The 18,598-nt window shown below is 36.2% G+C and overlaps 1 protein-coding gene across 2 annotated transcripts in view; it reads right to left on the bottom strand.

Annotated features, from left to right (window-relative positions):
- Positions 1-18,598, bottom strand: part of pard3aa (par-3 family cell polarity regulator alpha, a) — a 689,440-nt gene that overhangs the window by 3,412 nt on the left and 667,430 nt on the right. For both annotated transcript variants that reach the window (XM_051687637.1, XM_051687638.1), the window contains one exon: positions 9,844-9,962. In XM_051687637.1, the coding sequence (XP_051543597.1) occupies positions 9,844-9,962 (119 nt within the window). The remainder of the gene's footprint in view (positions 1-9,843; positions 9,963-18,598) is intronic.

The following is an 18,598-nucleotide window of genomic DNA, read 5'->3' as shown; positions in this document are numbered from 1 at the left end:
TATTCCCATAGAGAAAAATAAATGAACCAATGGACAATGCCATTACGATGTTTCCTATGTTTAATCCCTAACCCAAAACTAAACCATAAAGTCTAACCCCTTACTTAAACCCTAAACCAAATAAAGTGTTGGATAGGAGGCTAGGTAGAATTTAATGCCTGTATTGACTCAATTTGAAATTCTGTTCGTTGATTGGTTGGTCTCTATGACAATAAAAGTTGTCCCTTTTCAAACGAGCGAAGTCATGATTTCTAAAAATTTTGCCATCTCGTACAAATTATTGCGAGATGTCATAAGACTCTGTTTCTCCACCTCATGCATTCAGCCTCTCTTTTTGAGGCCCACTTGTGTACTTAACATCAAGACAGGAAATGAAAGGTTCCGTCAATGTCCACCCATACCGACAAATCAACCGTGAGGCAATTGACAGAACGCCAGGGCTAGGTCCATGTTTCGCTTTAAATGAATGGAGGGAAAGAATATTTGTTGGTAAAAGCAGCAGTCATTTTGAGGGATGTCCACCCAGGCCGTGTCCGTTTTCTCTCTGGGCCGCTATTAGGATCCATTAAGTGGAATGTGGAGTAGCTGACATGCCACATCCCTGTGGCTCACAGCTAAATGAAGCCCCACTCACACCTCACTGGCCTTGCTTGCTTAAAAGCATGCGTCAAAGTGTGTGCATTTCTGTAGGGATTTCACACATCGGCTCACTAGAGAGAGCAAGAATGCTCTCGGTGCTTTCAGAGTCAAACGTAAAAATTCTAGAATCTACCAGAAATCAGGAAGAGATGGTAAAATAAGGAATGTTGAGATACACAGAGGACCCAAAGAACTCTAACAGGCGGATCACACTGAACGCATGTTTTCCATTTGTGCTGCTTTCCAATTGTTTTCTATGTAAACCTGCACTACAAGATGTCTTTGACCCTTGTTCTGTATCTATCTGATTTTTCAGCATTTCTTCTGATGAAGAAAGAAGGTCATATACATCTTGGATGGCCTGAGGGTGAGTAAATTATCAGCAAATGTTCATTTTTGGGTGAACTATTCCTTTAACCTGAGGTGGCATCTAAAAGCTGTGGCACTTCTGCACAAAAACTGTGTGAAAAAGAGTGTTAGGCAGAGAAAATAGCTAAATCAATCTTCCACATGCTCAGTGTAAGTCATGCCTTCATGCTCATAACAGAAGCTACTGTTGAAAATATTGACATTATTGAATAAGTGACTTATTAACATTTTGAAATTAATAAATCCAGCTTTTCTTATTTTTACATTTTTAAATATATTGACTTGTCAACCAACAGTGACAGACAGCTGGGAGCAAACTTGAGTGCATTTGTACATATACAACAAAATACAGCTGAAAACTACATAACATCAGCTCATTATTAGAATCCAACATCGAAAAAATATAATGTGTTTAAATGAGATTTTCAGGTTTGATTTAAAAACTTAATGTGTGCATGCAGAAAACTGCTTAGAATAACCTGGTATTGCATACAGACATATGAAGAAATGTTTCTTTCCTGGAGTGAAATGGGTCGTATTTTGCAGATTCTTTTTCTTTACTGTATATGAACTTTCCGTGATAAAAGACATGCCCTTAAACTCAGTGCTGGGTAGATTTCTTCAGAATTGTAATCTGGTATTGATTACAAATTACTTGACTGAAACTGTAGTCGGTAACGTAATCTCTTGAATTACTTTTTTAAGGCAATCTAATCTGTTTGCTTTTGGTTTGCTTCTGACCTTATTCTTGTTTATTTAATGTTGCATACATTTGAGTAGGATACACTTGTATCATTTTGACAGTTTTGCTTAAATGCACTAAAGAAAACTTACAGTAATGGATCAAAATATGAGAACTGATCATTTTTTTGTGTGTTGTACTCGCTATTTGTCGGCTGACAAAAAACATGACAAAAAACAAACAAGCAAAAAATTAATAATTAAAAAGAAAACAGTCTCAAAAGTTGTCACAAAAGCAAAAGCGCAGTTATACATTTTTGTAGCCGAGTACAAAAGCTGTTCTCGAAGCTAAAAATGAAAAAATGCACAAATAATAATAATAATTAATAAAAACTTTACAACACTAATGTAATCAGTTTGGCATTTATAGACCCCCTCCCCCCTACCAAAAAACAAAACAAAACAAAAAACAATTAGATGGATCAATAAATTATGAATAATTTACTGCCATGTAATCATATAATCCATTTAAATGTAACTGTAATCTATTTATGAGTATTTTCAAATGTAATTTAATCTAATAACAAGTACTTGGTCTTTGTAATCTTATTACATAATCCAGATTACATGTAATCCATTACTACCCAGTACTGCTTACACTTTGCTGGTTTATTAAAGACTTTTGTCGCTTTTAGTCCTTGTCTGTTAGCTTTGAGCCCATCTCGAGGTCATCGAGATGCAAGTGTACTCCTAAAAGTTGACACAATAACCTTTTAGCAGATACTCACATTGAAAAGTTATAGTTTTTCTCTTCCAGGACAAAATGGACCAAAAATATTGATAATCTTGCACTTTAATTTTTGTCCAACAAAATTATCTGAATGAGAATATCCCTCCCCCTAATAAAACTTGCAACTGTATAGCAATAACAAGTAGCAAATTATAGCCCATGGCTGTAATATAAACAAATGCGTGCTGGCTATTTGAAAGTCCTTTATTGAATCCCACCCCAACTTTCTGTCTCAATAGTAAATACATCAACACAGGAAAGAAACACATGTCAAGCCATTTTATAACTGGTGTTTGATTGTGCATGTAAACTCACTTATTGTAACAAAAACATTTATAATAATATTAATGTAATTGCCAAGATAATTTATGAAAAAATATGTTTTAGCCCACCTCCTGATACTGTTTATAATGACACTATGAAATAACAGTTGTGCAGTTATGGGTAGATTGCTTCTGAAACATAATCTGACAATGATAACAGATTACAAAACAATATAATCAGTAATTAAATAATTTATATTACACTTTTAGGTAATCTAATCTGATTACTTTTGGACTATGCATTGCATGTTTTGGTGAAAATGTAATTTTGAGTGTATTAAGTACCAATTTACACTCCTTCACACACTTTAATTAATTAATAGTAAACATGAAAACGAACAACAATTTGATATGTGGGGACTTGCGATCTAATTACATGCATTAGACATATTACACATACATTACTATATTATATTTAGGGACTTAATTACAAGTACTTAATTTTTGTAAAGATTACATAATACAGATTACTACCCAACACTGCATTTGTGTTTTGTGAAAAGATATGCAGTATCTATATGATATAGTTTCAGGTTGAAAAACACAAAGGCCACATAATACTTGACAAAAAAAAGCATTTTATTCAGGCAGACGCAGTAGTGCTACATTATCTGTGAGTATCTGCAACACAGCTGGTGTGAATCATGCAGTAGTTTATCAGAAGGACAATAAATACACAGACAAAGAACAATATTATCGCAACACCTTCAGTAATGTTTTCTATTTGTTACCAGCATGCAGAACGAGATGCTGAAACGTAGGACTAACATCTTATCTCTGCAAGTGCAAGTGTGTTAATGCACTGTAACGTGCAGCTGTTTTATGTAGTTGCGCTCTGATTAACATGACTTCCATTACTCTAATCAGTGTTCACATTGCTTATCTGCCTTATTTTCTGTTCAGTTCTCCCTTTCTTTCTCTCTAATCCACATCCCCAAATAAAGAATCCCTTCGTTAGCCAAGTGCTAAATCTAAACCACAGACACATAAACACACAGCTGGATCCCTATTAAAGCTGTCTTATAATCCACAGTCTGTCCTTGTGTCTGCTGATCAATCCAAGCTGCGCTCGGATTGGTGGATCCAATTTAAGGGATGACGTTCTGGTAAGTCCTTACAATACTAATGAGTGCGCACCTCTGCCGCAGCCCTCTGACGGGCTCTTCGGAGGACAGGGGTAATTTCGCACCAGCTTGACCCTGCTTGACCGATGGTATGATATTATGAGTGGAATGTGTATCAGAGGGCCACCTTTCATGTGGCATTTCCCCAGGGAAAGTGTTAGAGCTCCAAAAGGAATTGGTCTACAGTTTCCTCAGAAAGCCGGTGTTTTCATCTGAAGTGCACTTGATATAGACGGCGACACTGATGCTTAAGGCAATGAGAAATACTGGAAGCTGATAGGTTGCATTGATTAACTGTCATTATGTCCACGGCCTGTGGAGTCGTGCATGTCAACCTCTCTATCGACCCTTGGAGTTCCTCTACTGTCTTGGGAAAGGACTAGGGAAGGAATAGGAGTTTTGATGCAGGCCCCTTCCCTGCTCTGCGTGTGCTGGGCTTTGTCATTGCTTGAGGGTGGACTAATTCTGTAATTGTACATATCCTAGTTACACCGCTTTTTAAGCCAATAAAAACAAGACCCATGCGTGTAGGTAGGACCACACACACTGTACACATACTGTAGACATTTTCCAATAATCCATGTACCAATTACCTTACGAATGCAATGAGATAAAAAAAGAAAGAAAAGAAAATGAAATGCCACTGAAATGAAAAAACAAAACAAAAACAAAAAACAATGAGGGGTTGGGGTGATGGCAAGTATTGAAGGTGCAACCTGGTCTCATAGAGTCATGTTACTTTACCTACATTTTGCAACATATTTTTTAAGTGGCACGTTGAACATATAGTGGCAGTTTCCTGGTGAATTGACCACTAGAGGCACTACCACAGCAATTACTTCAATTACTTTTATTATCTTTATAGGAATGTTCCAGGTTCAATACAAGTTAAGCTCAATCGACAGCATTTGTGGCATAATATTGATTACCACAAAAATTATTTTGGCTTGCCCCTCCTTTTCTTTTTAAAATACAAAAATCTGGGTTACAGTGAGGGACTTAAAATGGAAGTGAATGGGGGCCAATTTTTAAATGTTAAAATAGTCACTTTTTCAAAAGTATAGACACAAGACATAAACAATATGCACATGCATAAACATAAAGCATACACATAAACATAAAACATACACATGCATAAACCACTGACATACTGTATGTATGTATGTATATATATATATATATATATATATATATATATATATATATATATATATATATATATATATATATATATTGAACTGGATCGCTGACACAACGGTAAACTGCCAGCAGGAGTTGAAACCACCGGAAGTGTTCGAGCGGCCATTTTGGTGTGCTAAAACTCTCATAGAGCATCAATGACTGGCAGGCGAAAACATCCCCATTTCACCGTCTCTGACCTGTGGATATGACAGTCGCATTTCTCTCTCTAGTAACAATCATGTTTAATTTTTAATATGTTCGTTATGGATAATATTCATAACGAAGATAAATGCGGATTGCAATGTCAAAGCATTCAACTGCCCTGGTGTTCAGTCTATCAGTGCAGCACAACAATCACCAAAGGAAATGGCAAAACTGTCCACAAGTTGTAATGTAAGTAGTAAAAGCTGCTTGTTTAGAGTGACAATACGTCCTACCCCCGAAAGGGACTTTAAAAAGGTCAGACCGGGATTTATAAATGCCCGGGATTTGCTTGTTTTCATACCTAAGTGCTCTCTGTAGTCATACATGGATACATGTCATAAATACATGTTCATTTGCCGTTTAAACCTAGTGTATCAGTTCAATTTTAAGCAGCTTTGCTTTGCGTGTCTCCCTCTCTGCACGTGTGATAGAGGGAGAGCGCGCGCGAGTGACCGCGAGAAAAAGGCACTTTTTGATTAAAACATAAAACAAGTAACTCTAAACAAACACTTTGATGTTCACAATAAATAAGTCTGAAAATGTCTGTTTGTATCTTACCTCAGTTTCAGTGAACTTGTTTACATTTAGCTGATCTGTTCACCATTGAAGTTTGTTAGAGGTGGATACTGTTTGATACAGATATACATAACTCGCTCAGGCTTTCAAAAAAAAAAATAATAATAATAATAATTACATGTTTAGGATGTTTGCGTTGAAGGGATGTACATGCAGATTTTAGATATAAAATCGGTGATTGAATGACTAATGTTTACTCGCTGAAATGAGATGATTTCCTATTAAATCAATAGGGACATTGGAATGTTTGAGCATAGCAATATGGCGGCGCAGTGGCTTCACTGATAAGACATCATCAGCAATCCAGTTCTATATTATATATCAGTGATGCAAACATGATTTTAGTGTGATAAATAAGGGATAATGTACAGTCAGCCAGTTTATCGCACAATAAACCCCCAACATGGTGATCAGGACCACGACACGGAGTGGAACGGTATTGTATCACCCTGAAGGGGTTTATTTTGTGATAACAACCGACTGACTGTAAATTATTCTGCTTATTACAGAGCAATGACCCAAATAAATAAATAAATAAATGCACATGAAACATTGATTTGAGAGGAAATTATTTTATTAGCTTACTTGTAGAGATTGCACAGTGAGCCGAGAAGCAGGAGAGATGGCTCGCAGAACCCGTAAGAGTGGTCTGATCCGTCTTAATCCCCGGATGTATGGTAGTTAAAGAGCATTATGTGACTGGTAGATGGCACCATTGACCAATCACAATCGAGTATTCCAGAGAACCGTGTAATAAAATCACTTACTAACCTTTCTATGTGTAAAGTTATAGCCAATTCTAAAACTTAAACCCTGAAACGACTGTAAAAATTTAAACAACTTTACAGCTCAAAGAGTACACAAGTTTTAACAGAAGTTTTTATTTTATATTTTATTATAAGCTACACATTTCTGTTTAAACCCTCCACAAATTTGCCACATTCACTTCCATTGTAAGTGCCTCACTGTATCCTCGATTTTTGCTTTTTTTAAAGAAAAGGAGGGACGAGTCAAAATGTATTTTTTGTGGTAATCAGCATTATGCCACAAATGCTGTCAATTGAGCTTAACTTGTATTGAACCCGGAATATTCCTTTAAAACAAATCATGAGTATAACGGCAGACTATCAGTTCATAAACACATACTTTTTGCCCTGTTCCTCACACAATGCTATCTATTGACATCTAAGAACTTTTACTATAGCATACAAGACTTGTATCTGCACATTTGCATTACATAACCAAATACATTTACAAGCTTGCATGGTAGTTCAACTGCTAGAGCATTTGTGCTAGATTAAGAGTCCTTAAAATCGTCTTTCATTCTGTTTGGTGCCATTAGTGGAGCAAGAATTATATACTTTACCTTTAAACTTCTGGGCATAACTCATACATTTTCTACTACTTACATCAAAGATACCTCAAATCATGTTTCTTGTTGAGGACAGCTGTGCTATTACTTTAATAAGCAATCAAACATATGGTTTAACATGGTGGATGATAAAATCCCATGGACTCATATTAAAGATGGGACTTGAGTCATATTAAGAGACCAGAATATCATAGAGACTTGGGGGTGGGCTCTTTTGACTTGGACCTGTAAACAACCACCTAGCAATCAGCCAGAACAGCCTTGCATCATGGAGGTGATCTTTGCACATTCTTCAGAAAATGTACAGTATAAAAGTTTTTAGTTTTCTGCAGTTGAGCACACAAAATGCACTGATATATTGAGTCAAAGTAGGCTCGAAGTAGGTTCGACCCCCCCACCCCCACCCCCAAGTTAAATATGTAAAGCCCGAAAGCAGGAATTTTTCCTTTGGTGTCTGATGGCTGGATGCTTTGCATGAACTGAAGCAGATTAAGAAGATACCAATGCCTGCAAGTAGAAACGCTGATATCAAACTCCACCCGCAGGCAACATTCTAAGCTTTATTGACATTTACGACAAATATGCAAAGGGGAGGGGAAAGAGAAAAAGTAAAGAGAGAACTTATAAATATGAGGGATGGGGCTGATATCAATCTGTAGACTGTGGTTGCCAAGATAAACTTCACTCAGAAAAAGGGTTCTCGGAATGATCTTTATTAGGTTTAGGAGGGGCAAATTCTCTCAGTCCTGTGAGCATGAAGACAGACTTTGCTGTTCTGGAGGGCTTAGAGGTAAGACAGAGCCGACCACATGACAATGGGATGACTTCAACTGAGAAATGCCACTGAGGTCAGAGAGAGTGTGGGAGACATGAGAATAAGATTGCACACATTTTTGGTTTAAGGCTGTGATTTATATGCATGAATTTATTAAAATATTACTCTTTTATTGGGTTCCTTTAAGCATTCCAAAAATATATTCCATGGCATTTGAGATTTATTGCTTTAAAAATATATATATACTGTATATCCTATATACAGTTGTGCACAAAGGTTGGCATACCCTGGCAGAAATTTTGGCATTGATTTTGAAAATATGACTGATCATGCAAAAGAACTTTTAAGGATAGTGATCATATGAAGCCATGTATTATCACATAATTGTTTGGCTCCTTTTTAAATCATAATGGTAACAGAAATCACCCAAATGGCTCTCACGTGGATGCACTGAGCAGGCTAGATACTGAGCCAATGTGCTAACAAACTCACTAACTATTTATACACAGACACTAATTGCAATTTTAAAAGCCACAGGTGTGGGAAATTAACCTTTAATTGCCATTTAAACCTGTGTGTGTCACCTTGTGTGTCTGTTACAAGGCCAAACATTCAAGGGTATGTAAACTTTTAATCAGGGCCATTTGGGTGATTTCTGTTACCACTATGATTTAAAAAGGAGCCAAACAACTATGTGATAATAAATGGCTTCATATGATCACTATCCTAAAATAAAAGACAGTTTTTTGCATGATCAGTCATATTTTCAAAATCAATGCCAAAATTTCACAATTTCTGCCAGCGTATGCAAACTTGGTACAGTGATGGTATCAAATTGTAGTACCATGGAGCCCCAATCCACTTTAAGGTATAGTATGGTATTACAATGTTAAATGTCCACAAAAGCATGGTATTACCATGGTATTATAACATCTGAAATAAAATTTTGTAATATATGATACTTTTTAGTTTGGGTGAGGGTAGGGTCAGGGACCAAACTGTTTTGAACAGATAAAGTTTTTTACACAATTTTATTTCTAAAATAAACATGGCAATGAAAACTCTCATTTCCACTGATGTCAGAAACATACATAACGCAAGTCTGCATACGAAGATGCAAGCGCATGGCCAACGCATTGCCAATGCGTGGTCCGGTTGAACATGCTTAAAGAAGGCGATAGTTACCTTCAAAAGTCTGTGCCATTAAACTGGATGAGTTATTATTCAGGTAAGTTGCTAAAAATATATTGACTTTAACTTATCGTACTTACTCAGCAATACTCTCTACAAAACTGTTCTTTGTATGTTTGCCATGACAGTAGTTCACTTGAAAGAGAAAACTCACCATAGAAGCGGACAGTTCACACTAGTGTACGCTATAGTATCCCTTGTGGCAATGTTGAGAATGCAACTCATACTTGCATTGTGTTATGAATTGCAGTTTGACAAATTCTGGAATGCAACTATGCACGAAATCGAGCTTGCTCTTGCTCTCTTGCGGAGAGTATGTTTCGGACTTTAATCCTTTCTTTATGGATGAATGTGTAACATGAGCTAAAAAAATCTGCTCTAAAACAAATATATAGTGTCCTAAAGAGACTATAGAGAGTTTTCAAAAAAGCACAACATTAGAGAATATTTGAAAACACTGCAGAATGAATGTTCAAGAGAAAGGCTTCAGTGCTTTAGGCAAAAATTCCTCATTTAGCATTATTATGAGGAGACTGTGTGGTAAAAAGATGTAGCCTGTGAGACTGTGTGCATGTGTTTCAGTGGTTTGAGTATTATGCTCATGTAGCTTCTCTTACCGTGGTAGGGAGTTGTACTGCCTCTGGGCTTGTGTGAATGAGTCCTCTCTCTGTCTCTGCATTTGGACCTCCACAGAAACAGAATTCCGCCCCGACGGCGTGTAAGAGCCCGAGCTGGCCTGAAATGAGATTTAACATATTTCAGTTACACAAAAATAGTTTGATGTACAAAGCTTTAATTAATTTATAAAATTTACAATAAACAGAGCAAGAAGAAAAAAACAAGAAATTAAACTGCACAACTAGTCAAGGCTTCACGTTTTGGCAGTGAAATCAAATGCCACTGGTTATTGCGTGTCTCGAAACCAATCAAAATTAAATTTGAATATTCGCAGGCAGGAAGGAGATTTAAGGAATATTAAATCTACTACTTACATTTCAGGATGTTCCTCATACAAAGCTATTGTATTGCTTAAAACACTTGGAATATAGAGCACGAGTCATATGGGCTACTCTTATGATACTTCTATTGTGTGTGTTTTCTTTGTTTTTTTCTTTTGTTTATTATTTTTTTTATAATTTTTTTCAAGAGTATTTTTGTCTTATTTTCCAGTATAAAATATGTAAACATGCATTAAATAAATAAATATATAAATAAATAAAATACTTGAGAAGAATGACATAAGATATTAAGTCTTGTTTTCAAAGAAATCTAACAAAAACTTTATGCGGTTTATGCTTTTTAAAAAAACAAAAATAATTTTAAAAAAAAACTCTCAATATTTGCCCTAGGTGTAAACAGCACCTGCCACACAGCGCGGCTATTTGCACTCAAATAGTCTGGTGGAAACACAGAAATTACAGACAAACTACACACCTCAGTGTTGCTTCAATGGCGTAGTGTGTAAAAATGGTGTGAATATGTTCTAATCATGTGGACGTCCCGGGTTCAATTCCCACTTTTCCACATCCTGTTTCCTGTCTCCACTCATAATATTTCTGTTAATGCTACTTATAATAATACATAAAAAATTATATAAAGGTTGATTTCCTCACAGTAATTAGGTCATGGTGAATGTTGGGGAGTTTAGAGAAAGGTTTGATCTGGGTAAAATGAACCATGTATTTAAGTATAGTAATATCGTAATAACCATGTTTTTTATGGCAGAAGCCATAGTTTGAATGCAATTAACCATGGTGTTACTACAGAAATATGTTGTTTATATAGTAACCATGTTGGTTACTATGATTTCACAACAAAATACCATGGTTATCCTACTGTTTCTGTATTAAAACCATGGTTAATTTTTGTAAGGGAAGGTTAGGGTTAGGTTTAGGGGTTAATGTAGTGTGTCTGTGGTACTCTAAAGAAACACAATAAGCATGCTGCAGTGATGCCCCTATACTGTACTGTTTGTTAGTATTTTATTAGGGGTGGAAATAGTATCTGCAACTAATTGCACTAGGGTGCAATTATAGTAGAAGAAGATGCTTTTTGTTGTTATTTGCACTTAGTGTGTAATATTATATATATATATATATGAGGTCAAGAGATTACATAATTAAGACGTGGAATTGTTCTTAAAACAAGGCCGAATGTTAGTCAAGAGTTAGCGTTTACTTGAAGGAAAACTTTGTCATTTTGCACTGTTTCATTCATTCATTCATGCTTGTTCTTGTTGCTTGTAGAAAGAGTTTACTACTGGGTAATGTTCAGCATATTCATAAGAGTCAATGACCAAGTATTTTTCAAACCATTCAAAGGTCAAAAAGTTATGTGAACTTGTTCATATGGAGTACACCTTAAGTTTTAAAGTAATTGACAAGCAGTTAAGTTATGTTGTGTCATTGTACATGGCCTAACCCTTCTTATCACTCTCTCTGTCTCCTTCTCTCCCTCCAGATCTCCCTCTCACTCAATCCATCTCCATTTGCTGCTCTTTCTCCTTTTCCCCTCTCTTACTTTGTTTATACCTCTCTGTCACTCATATCTACTGCTCTCCCAGTTCTGTAAAACATTGGAGAAACCTGGATGTTATTTTGATGAAATTGATGTTTTTACAACCAGTCTTTATTAGAACCTGTTGTCCTACTAGGAATGAATTCCCAAACCAGTGTTAAAGCTTGTGTAATATTGTTCTTGTTAAAATATATTTTATATTTTTGAGCAGATAAGTTGTAAGTTCATTCAGTGTAAATAAGGAAACTGGCAAACTTGCCATTATTAGTCAAGATGAGAAATTAATTTAAGAAACAATTTAAAAACATTAGTGCTCTTAACTTAAAATGGCAATTGATATGAATATAGTTTAATTTATCTTAACTTGAATGTGTGTTGAAATAGTGAGGAATTGATAAAATGTGTTTTCTTGAATCGATAATGTAGCATAGTAAGTTGTTTTAATTCAGAGTATCGATTCAAAATCAGAGATCAGAGATCATATACAAAAATGATCATTAGTTAAACAACTTGTAAAACATAACTATTTGAGTTGAAACAAAGGTTATCTTCAAGATGAGTTGACTCATTTTTAAGGCAGCACGTGAACTTTCGTTTCTAAGTTTAACCAACTTGAACTGTTTTACAGTGTACGTACATAACCGAGACGTTTCCTTCCTGATTATATGCAGGAAGGTGTTAGGATGGTGTTAAGCTAGCATTAACCAAGTTAGCAAGCTAACAAGATTTAACAAACAGAGCATCATTTTAGTATTCATGATCAGGTGAGGATGGGGGTATCATAATTGTTTAGGGACACTTGATCATAACCAATTTTTACACCGAACTCAAAGTGTGCTAATGAGAGACGTGGAAACCACACCCGAACTCAATTAGGCTCGTGTACACTTGTGCTACAAACAGCTGACTTTGCAAAAACACACTGCATTAATGCGGCGAGGCAAACAGTAAAACGATTCACAAGACAGAGTTATTTGGGTAAAACAGAAGAATTAAGCATTACAGCAAAGAGAATAACTGCAAACCAGAGAATCAGGCAGTTTTATCTATTTCTGATGAAAACCAGGCAAAATGTCCACTGAGACACATTTTAATAGCTAAAGGCCCCAGCAAATTGTAAGCTAGCAGCATATTAAGCCAAAAAGGTGGGGGAAAGCAAATTATTTCATTGCGAGCTAGAAGCAACTATGAGGTAATTATTCACAGTGAAGAGATGTTTTAATGAGATTTGGACTGGACAAGAAAACCACAGTTAGCAAAAATCAGGTGTGTGTGTGTGTGTGAGAGAGAGAGAGAGACAGAGAGAGTTAGTGTCATGTGATAGATGTCATTTGCCACATACACAATGCAGTTAAATTTGGTTGTGGTGTCCATTCAGAGGATTTCTTCCCATTTTGGACACAAAGAGGACACTCCCACATCTGTCACTGTTTGGTCAAAAACAAGTAGTCCTATCCCAAATTCATGTCTTCAGTTGAGTCAATGTTGTTGCCCAGTCAGGCCATAAGAAAAAGCGTACTGCAATTTTATTTGGTGCTGCTAGTGGTGCAGAAATTAAGTCACTTTTCCATTCATCACAAAGAAACGATCCCTCCCCAACAGTGTTTTTACAAAGACGGAGCAAACACAGCAATACGAAGCCCACCTGAACAAACACAAAAAGTACTTAGATAGAGAGACAAACATAATTATGAAAAATTATCCGCAGCAGTTCTACATAAGAAAGCATGAAACAGCTGGATGGAGAGGAAAGGTAGCTCGGCAGTTCCAGACTTTCTAAATCACTTATAATCTTTATGATTACCGTTCGGCGTGACCAGTGAGCCTTTAATATCAAAGACGGGTCGGGCTCGCGGTGCAGATGGGGGTCGGTGCACACATGCTTTACCTCCATGTGCAACAATGTTTACTAGACTATACACTCAACCACTTCCAGAGACCTGCTATAACATATGGATTCAATTTTTCAACTCATGCACTTGACTTGGTGGGTGCAAGAAGTGAGACATACATAAAATGGTGAGAAAATAGAAGGACAGAAAAAGAGAAGGAAGGGAAAAGAGAAAGAGGGATGAGAGTGTGTAATTCTTCAAAAATGTCTCGTAATTGCACAAATTGTGACATTGAGGTCTCTCACATCTAAAACAGAGACAGGGAAACCACACTTAGAGAGAAGATTGTGCATGTGAGAACAAAGCACAGGGGGAATAATAATCTCCATCTGCATTGGATTTATCTACCACTACCGGCTCATTATCATGTAGTATACTTCTTTTCACCTGTCTATAGCAACTGTTCCCTGAGCTTACACACACTCTAAGCTCAGGGAACATGATAATGAGCTGGTAGTGGTAGATAAATCCAATGCAGGTGGAGATTATTATCCCCCCTGTGAAATAAACGTGAATTGCCTTGTAACAGCGGTGATTTTGTATTGAGAGATAACCTTGTTTGACCATTGCCCACAGTGGGTTGAGTGTATGAGGACATGAATTCGCTTATTTTACACTGTGGAAATCATGTCTAGTTTCTTCATCTGTTTAAAATAAATGAAAATATGGGTCATTCCTGTTATGAGCTCTTTAACTTGAATAAATAAATAAATATGCCTGTGTTTTACTTTAAGGACGTATTTCTATAAAAAAGGTGTCCCAGACTTTGAGAAATAAGTTCTGGACAAACTCAGGCATTTAAACCGTATTAATAATATCATCATTATTTACATAATGGCAAGAAAATTAAACAGAATGGAACATAGCAGGGTGGAAAAAAGGAGCTAATTTGCTATTGCTCAGTCGGGGATTGACAGTCAGTTTTGTAAATTTTAATATTTTAACGTCAAAATTCTGACAAAATTATACGGATTTCTGTCAGACAAACTAACGAATAACACAAAATTTTTACAGAATTCATAATTTCTGTTACTTCTTGGAGGATGCTGTCATTAAAGGGACAGTTCACCCAAAAATTAAAATGATATCACCCTCATGTTGTTTTGGACCCCAATGACTTTCATTGTTACGGACTATTACATTATTAAAACATTATTACAACATTATTAAAAACATTTTAAAAATATCTTCTTTTGTATTCTGCAGAAGAAAGTCACAAAGGTTTGGAGCGAAATGAGGGTGAGTAAAGGATGACAGAATTTTCATTTTTGGGTGAACTATACCTTTAAGGAACTTGCTTTTGTTAATTAAAGGAATATTAAAAAAGACTAACAATATGGAAAGAAACATTGAGAACATGGAAAAATCTAAAACAAGTTGATTAGAGAAAGGGAAAATGAAGAAATACCAGGAATACTTGATAAATTGCAAGTTTTTCATGTAATACGTGTATAAAACCAGAGACTATTTAGTAGAGAAGGGCCACTTCTATTAAAATGAATGGGAGAAATTTGAATGCTCAATCAAGGAGCTCTAAGCGCCCAACGGTCAATGGATGTAGAAAGGTAGCATTAGCTACACAAGCTGGGAAAATTTTGTTTTTTTGTGTAATATGAGGTAAAAAAGCACAATTTATGATTCCATTATTGTCAAATGTATTGCTGATTTGAAATATTCTTTGATCGTAATCTTGACAAACCATTTTCGAGATTTTGGTCTTTCCCCGTTCAAGTAGATGCTGCACTGTCATGACTGGAAATAGTCTCCTGAGAGTGTTCAAAAGATGTCCGACAAAGGACTGACTTGCTAGAAAGACTTTGGTAAAACCCAGGAAAATTGCAAAAAATAAAAATAAAAATAAATAAATAACGTAGTTATTTAAATTAAAACCTTTATGTTCACGTGATATTGTGATACAAGAAAACTAACTAATATGATTTCCATTTTTAAAAAGCTATGAGTTTAATATAATGTGCCAATACATTAAGATGTATATGATGGGTATATAAAAATTGTACTGCATAAAAGGAATGACACACATGTTGGTTCTTCTTAGTCCTGAAATCAACAGCATTATTTCCAGTCAATGGCTGGCTGAATGCTTGCCAGCACAGAGATCCTTGTAAAAGACGAGAGAAGCATGTAAATACGGGCCTAATGAAAGCATTTGTGTGCGTGTGTGATCCAGGCACCAGCATAAAACTTCCTTACCTTTTGTGGCCTCCAATCGTCTTAACAAAAGATTGATTTTTATTGGCTGAGATGGGGCGGCAAGCCTCTAGAAGGAACATGGTCTTTATGACAAACATCTGGAAAAGAATGTCACGGCAAAAAATGCTGGGCATGATATACAACGGAGGAATAACAAGACAGGACTAATTGTCTGTTTACCGGTGGAGGTCTGTGACAGGCTCTGGCCACGGGATGATTATTACGGATCTGAATGCAGCTCATTCATGTGCATAAAAACCTGGTGACGGCTTTCTTTCAGACCTCTGGGGAATTATGAATGGAGGGAACACACCTTAATCACTAGTTCTAATGTGCTTCACATGCTGTCAGAGCCCATGCTGGGTTTGAAGTTGTACCTAACCATTTTTCTTCATAAAAACTGAGAGGCTTTTGATGTTAAGTTGGGAGTTTTGCACATAGCTACCTATTTAAAAGGCAATCATTCATTGCTTCAAGCCACTGCGATTTTCTTTTGAGGGACAATTTCAAAAGGTGTAATGTACAATATTTATAATCAAAGCTATAAATAACAGCCAGGAGACTTTGCATTAGATGCTGAGAACCTGTAACGAGGCTGATATGAAGTGCTTATTAATGAATTAAGTGCTTTTCATGACCATTTAAAACACAAGTAATGTTCATATTCCATGTTGTTAACATGGTACTCCAGGGTGCTTTAAAGAATGCCATGGTATTACCATGGTGAAAAATGCTATAACCACACATGAAACATGGTACCATGTCCAAAAAATACATGGAAATTCCAAAGTTCTCAGCCTGAGCTTTCTTTTCTTGGCTGACAGAAGTGTAATCCAACGTGGTCTTCTGCTTTTGTAGCCCATCTGCCTCAAGGTTCGAAATGTTGTGCATTCTGAGATGCTATTCTGCTCACTACAATTGTACAGAGGGGTTATCTGAGTACCATAGCCTTTCTGTCAGCTCAAACCACTCTGGCCATTCTCTGCTGACCTCTCTCATCATCAAGGCATTTCCATCCGCAGAACTGCCGATCACTGGATGTTTTTATTTTTGGAACCATTCGGAATACATTCTAGTGACTGTAGTCACTGCGTGAAAATCCCAAGAGATCAACGGTTACAGAAATACTCAAACCAGCCCATCTGGCACCAACAATCATGCCATGATCTAAATCACTGAGATATTTTTTCCCCATTCTGATGGTTGATGTGAACATTAACTGAAGCTCCTGACCGTATCTGCATGATTTTATACACTGCACTGCTGCCACACGATTGGGTGATTAGATGATGATCGCATGAATAAGCAGGTGTACAGGTGTTCCTAATAAAGTGGTTGGGGAGTATACTGTATATAAATTACATTTAAAAAAATGGCATCACAAGCAGTGCACCCAGAAGAATTTATGAATGCTCTCAGAGGACTGTGACTTTGCTATGTTTTATAACATCATTATATCAACTTATGATAGCAGGATCCACAAGACTGTTATGGCAACAGATGTCTCCCTCAAGCTCTCTTACACTGTTTAACCATCATTCTCTCAACTGACTGCTGTTTATTTCTACAGGGCAACAGGACCACAGTGCTCGCGGGGCCTCGCAGACGCTAAATCAACGTCAAACATGTTTGTATTCGCTTTGATAGAATGTGTGTGTGTGATTCTAATGCAATGCAGGAACGAAGCACCTGGACCACTTGATTCTTACTTTGAGATGTAAAACTTTAGCATTACACTGTTTTTAATAGAGCTGTAAACACCAGACATTGTATCCAGAAATGTGGTTGATCAATATGGATTTTCTATGTCTGATTTTAAACTTTTACATTTTGTCTGACGTTAAATTTACAGGTGAGACCAGGGCTAGTTGTCACACTGGGAAGTTGTTACATGGGTCATTTCTCTTTAAAGTAACTAAGCGATTTTGAGTCAGAAGTCAAATTACACAAATTTGTACTTTTTTTTTTTGTTTGTTTCAAACCGCTAGTTCAAAATCCTGTTAATTTAGAATATTTTGTTGTGAATTCTGTCCTCCAAACTAAAGATGCAATATCAATATTTCTTTCTACTGCAATTTAATAAGTGCACAAAATAAAACCACACTATCATACATTCAGGCAATGGTCACCTAAACAATCAATGTAAATTTAAAACAAAAGGTTGAACTGTATTCTCAGGATAAGTGTATTTTTCATAAATGTGATGTCAGGGAAAATTGTCACTTTTACCGGGGCAAGCTGTCACATGTGTTTTAAATTATATACATTTATACAATTTATTAATGACAATATATGTTGGCCAAAACAATGGTTTAGTATTTTTTTAATCCATAAACACTAAACACCAAAAATATATATTGTTTTACTGTTTAAATGTCATTGAAAAGCCTATAATCCATTCTGACAACTTACCTTAAATAGCGTGACAACATGCCCCACTATTTGGTCACATAATGTGGTCACACACATTTTTTCCTGGTTTATAATGGTGGAAATGTTTCTATCTTTTCTTGTAGTTAAGACATTAAGGAATGTGTCAATACAGAAACTAAGTTTCAAAAAATGAATCTACTCTGCTAAATATATTTATTAAAAAGTGTGACAATTAGCCCCAGTCACCCCATCACATCCTTGACTTATAGTTTGACCAATGCAGCCGAGAGTGCATTACACATTAACACGCACACCTCTCAGCTATTGTTTGACACAACCTTTTAGCGCTGTAATTACTGTTTATTGCTTGTGTCAATAA

Source organism: Myxocyprinus asiaticus, chromosome 44 (assembly GCF_019703515.2).
Source record: "Myxocyprinus asiaticus isolate MX2 ecotype Aquarium Trade chromosome 44, UBuf_Myxa_2, whole genome shotgun sequence".
Lineage (NCBI taxonomy): Eukaryota > Metazoa > Chordata > Actinopteri > Cypriniformes > Catostomidae > Myxocyprinus > Myxocyprinus asiaticus.
The sequence above is the reverse complement of the archived record's forward strand: the minus strand, read 5'-3'. Positions and strand labels throughout refer to the sequence as shown.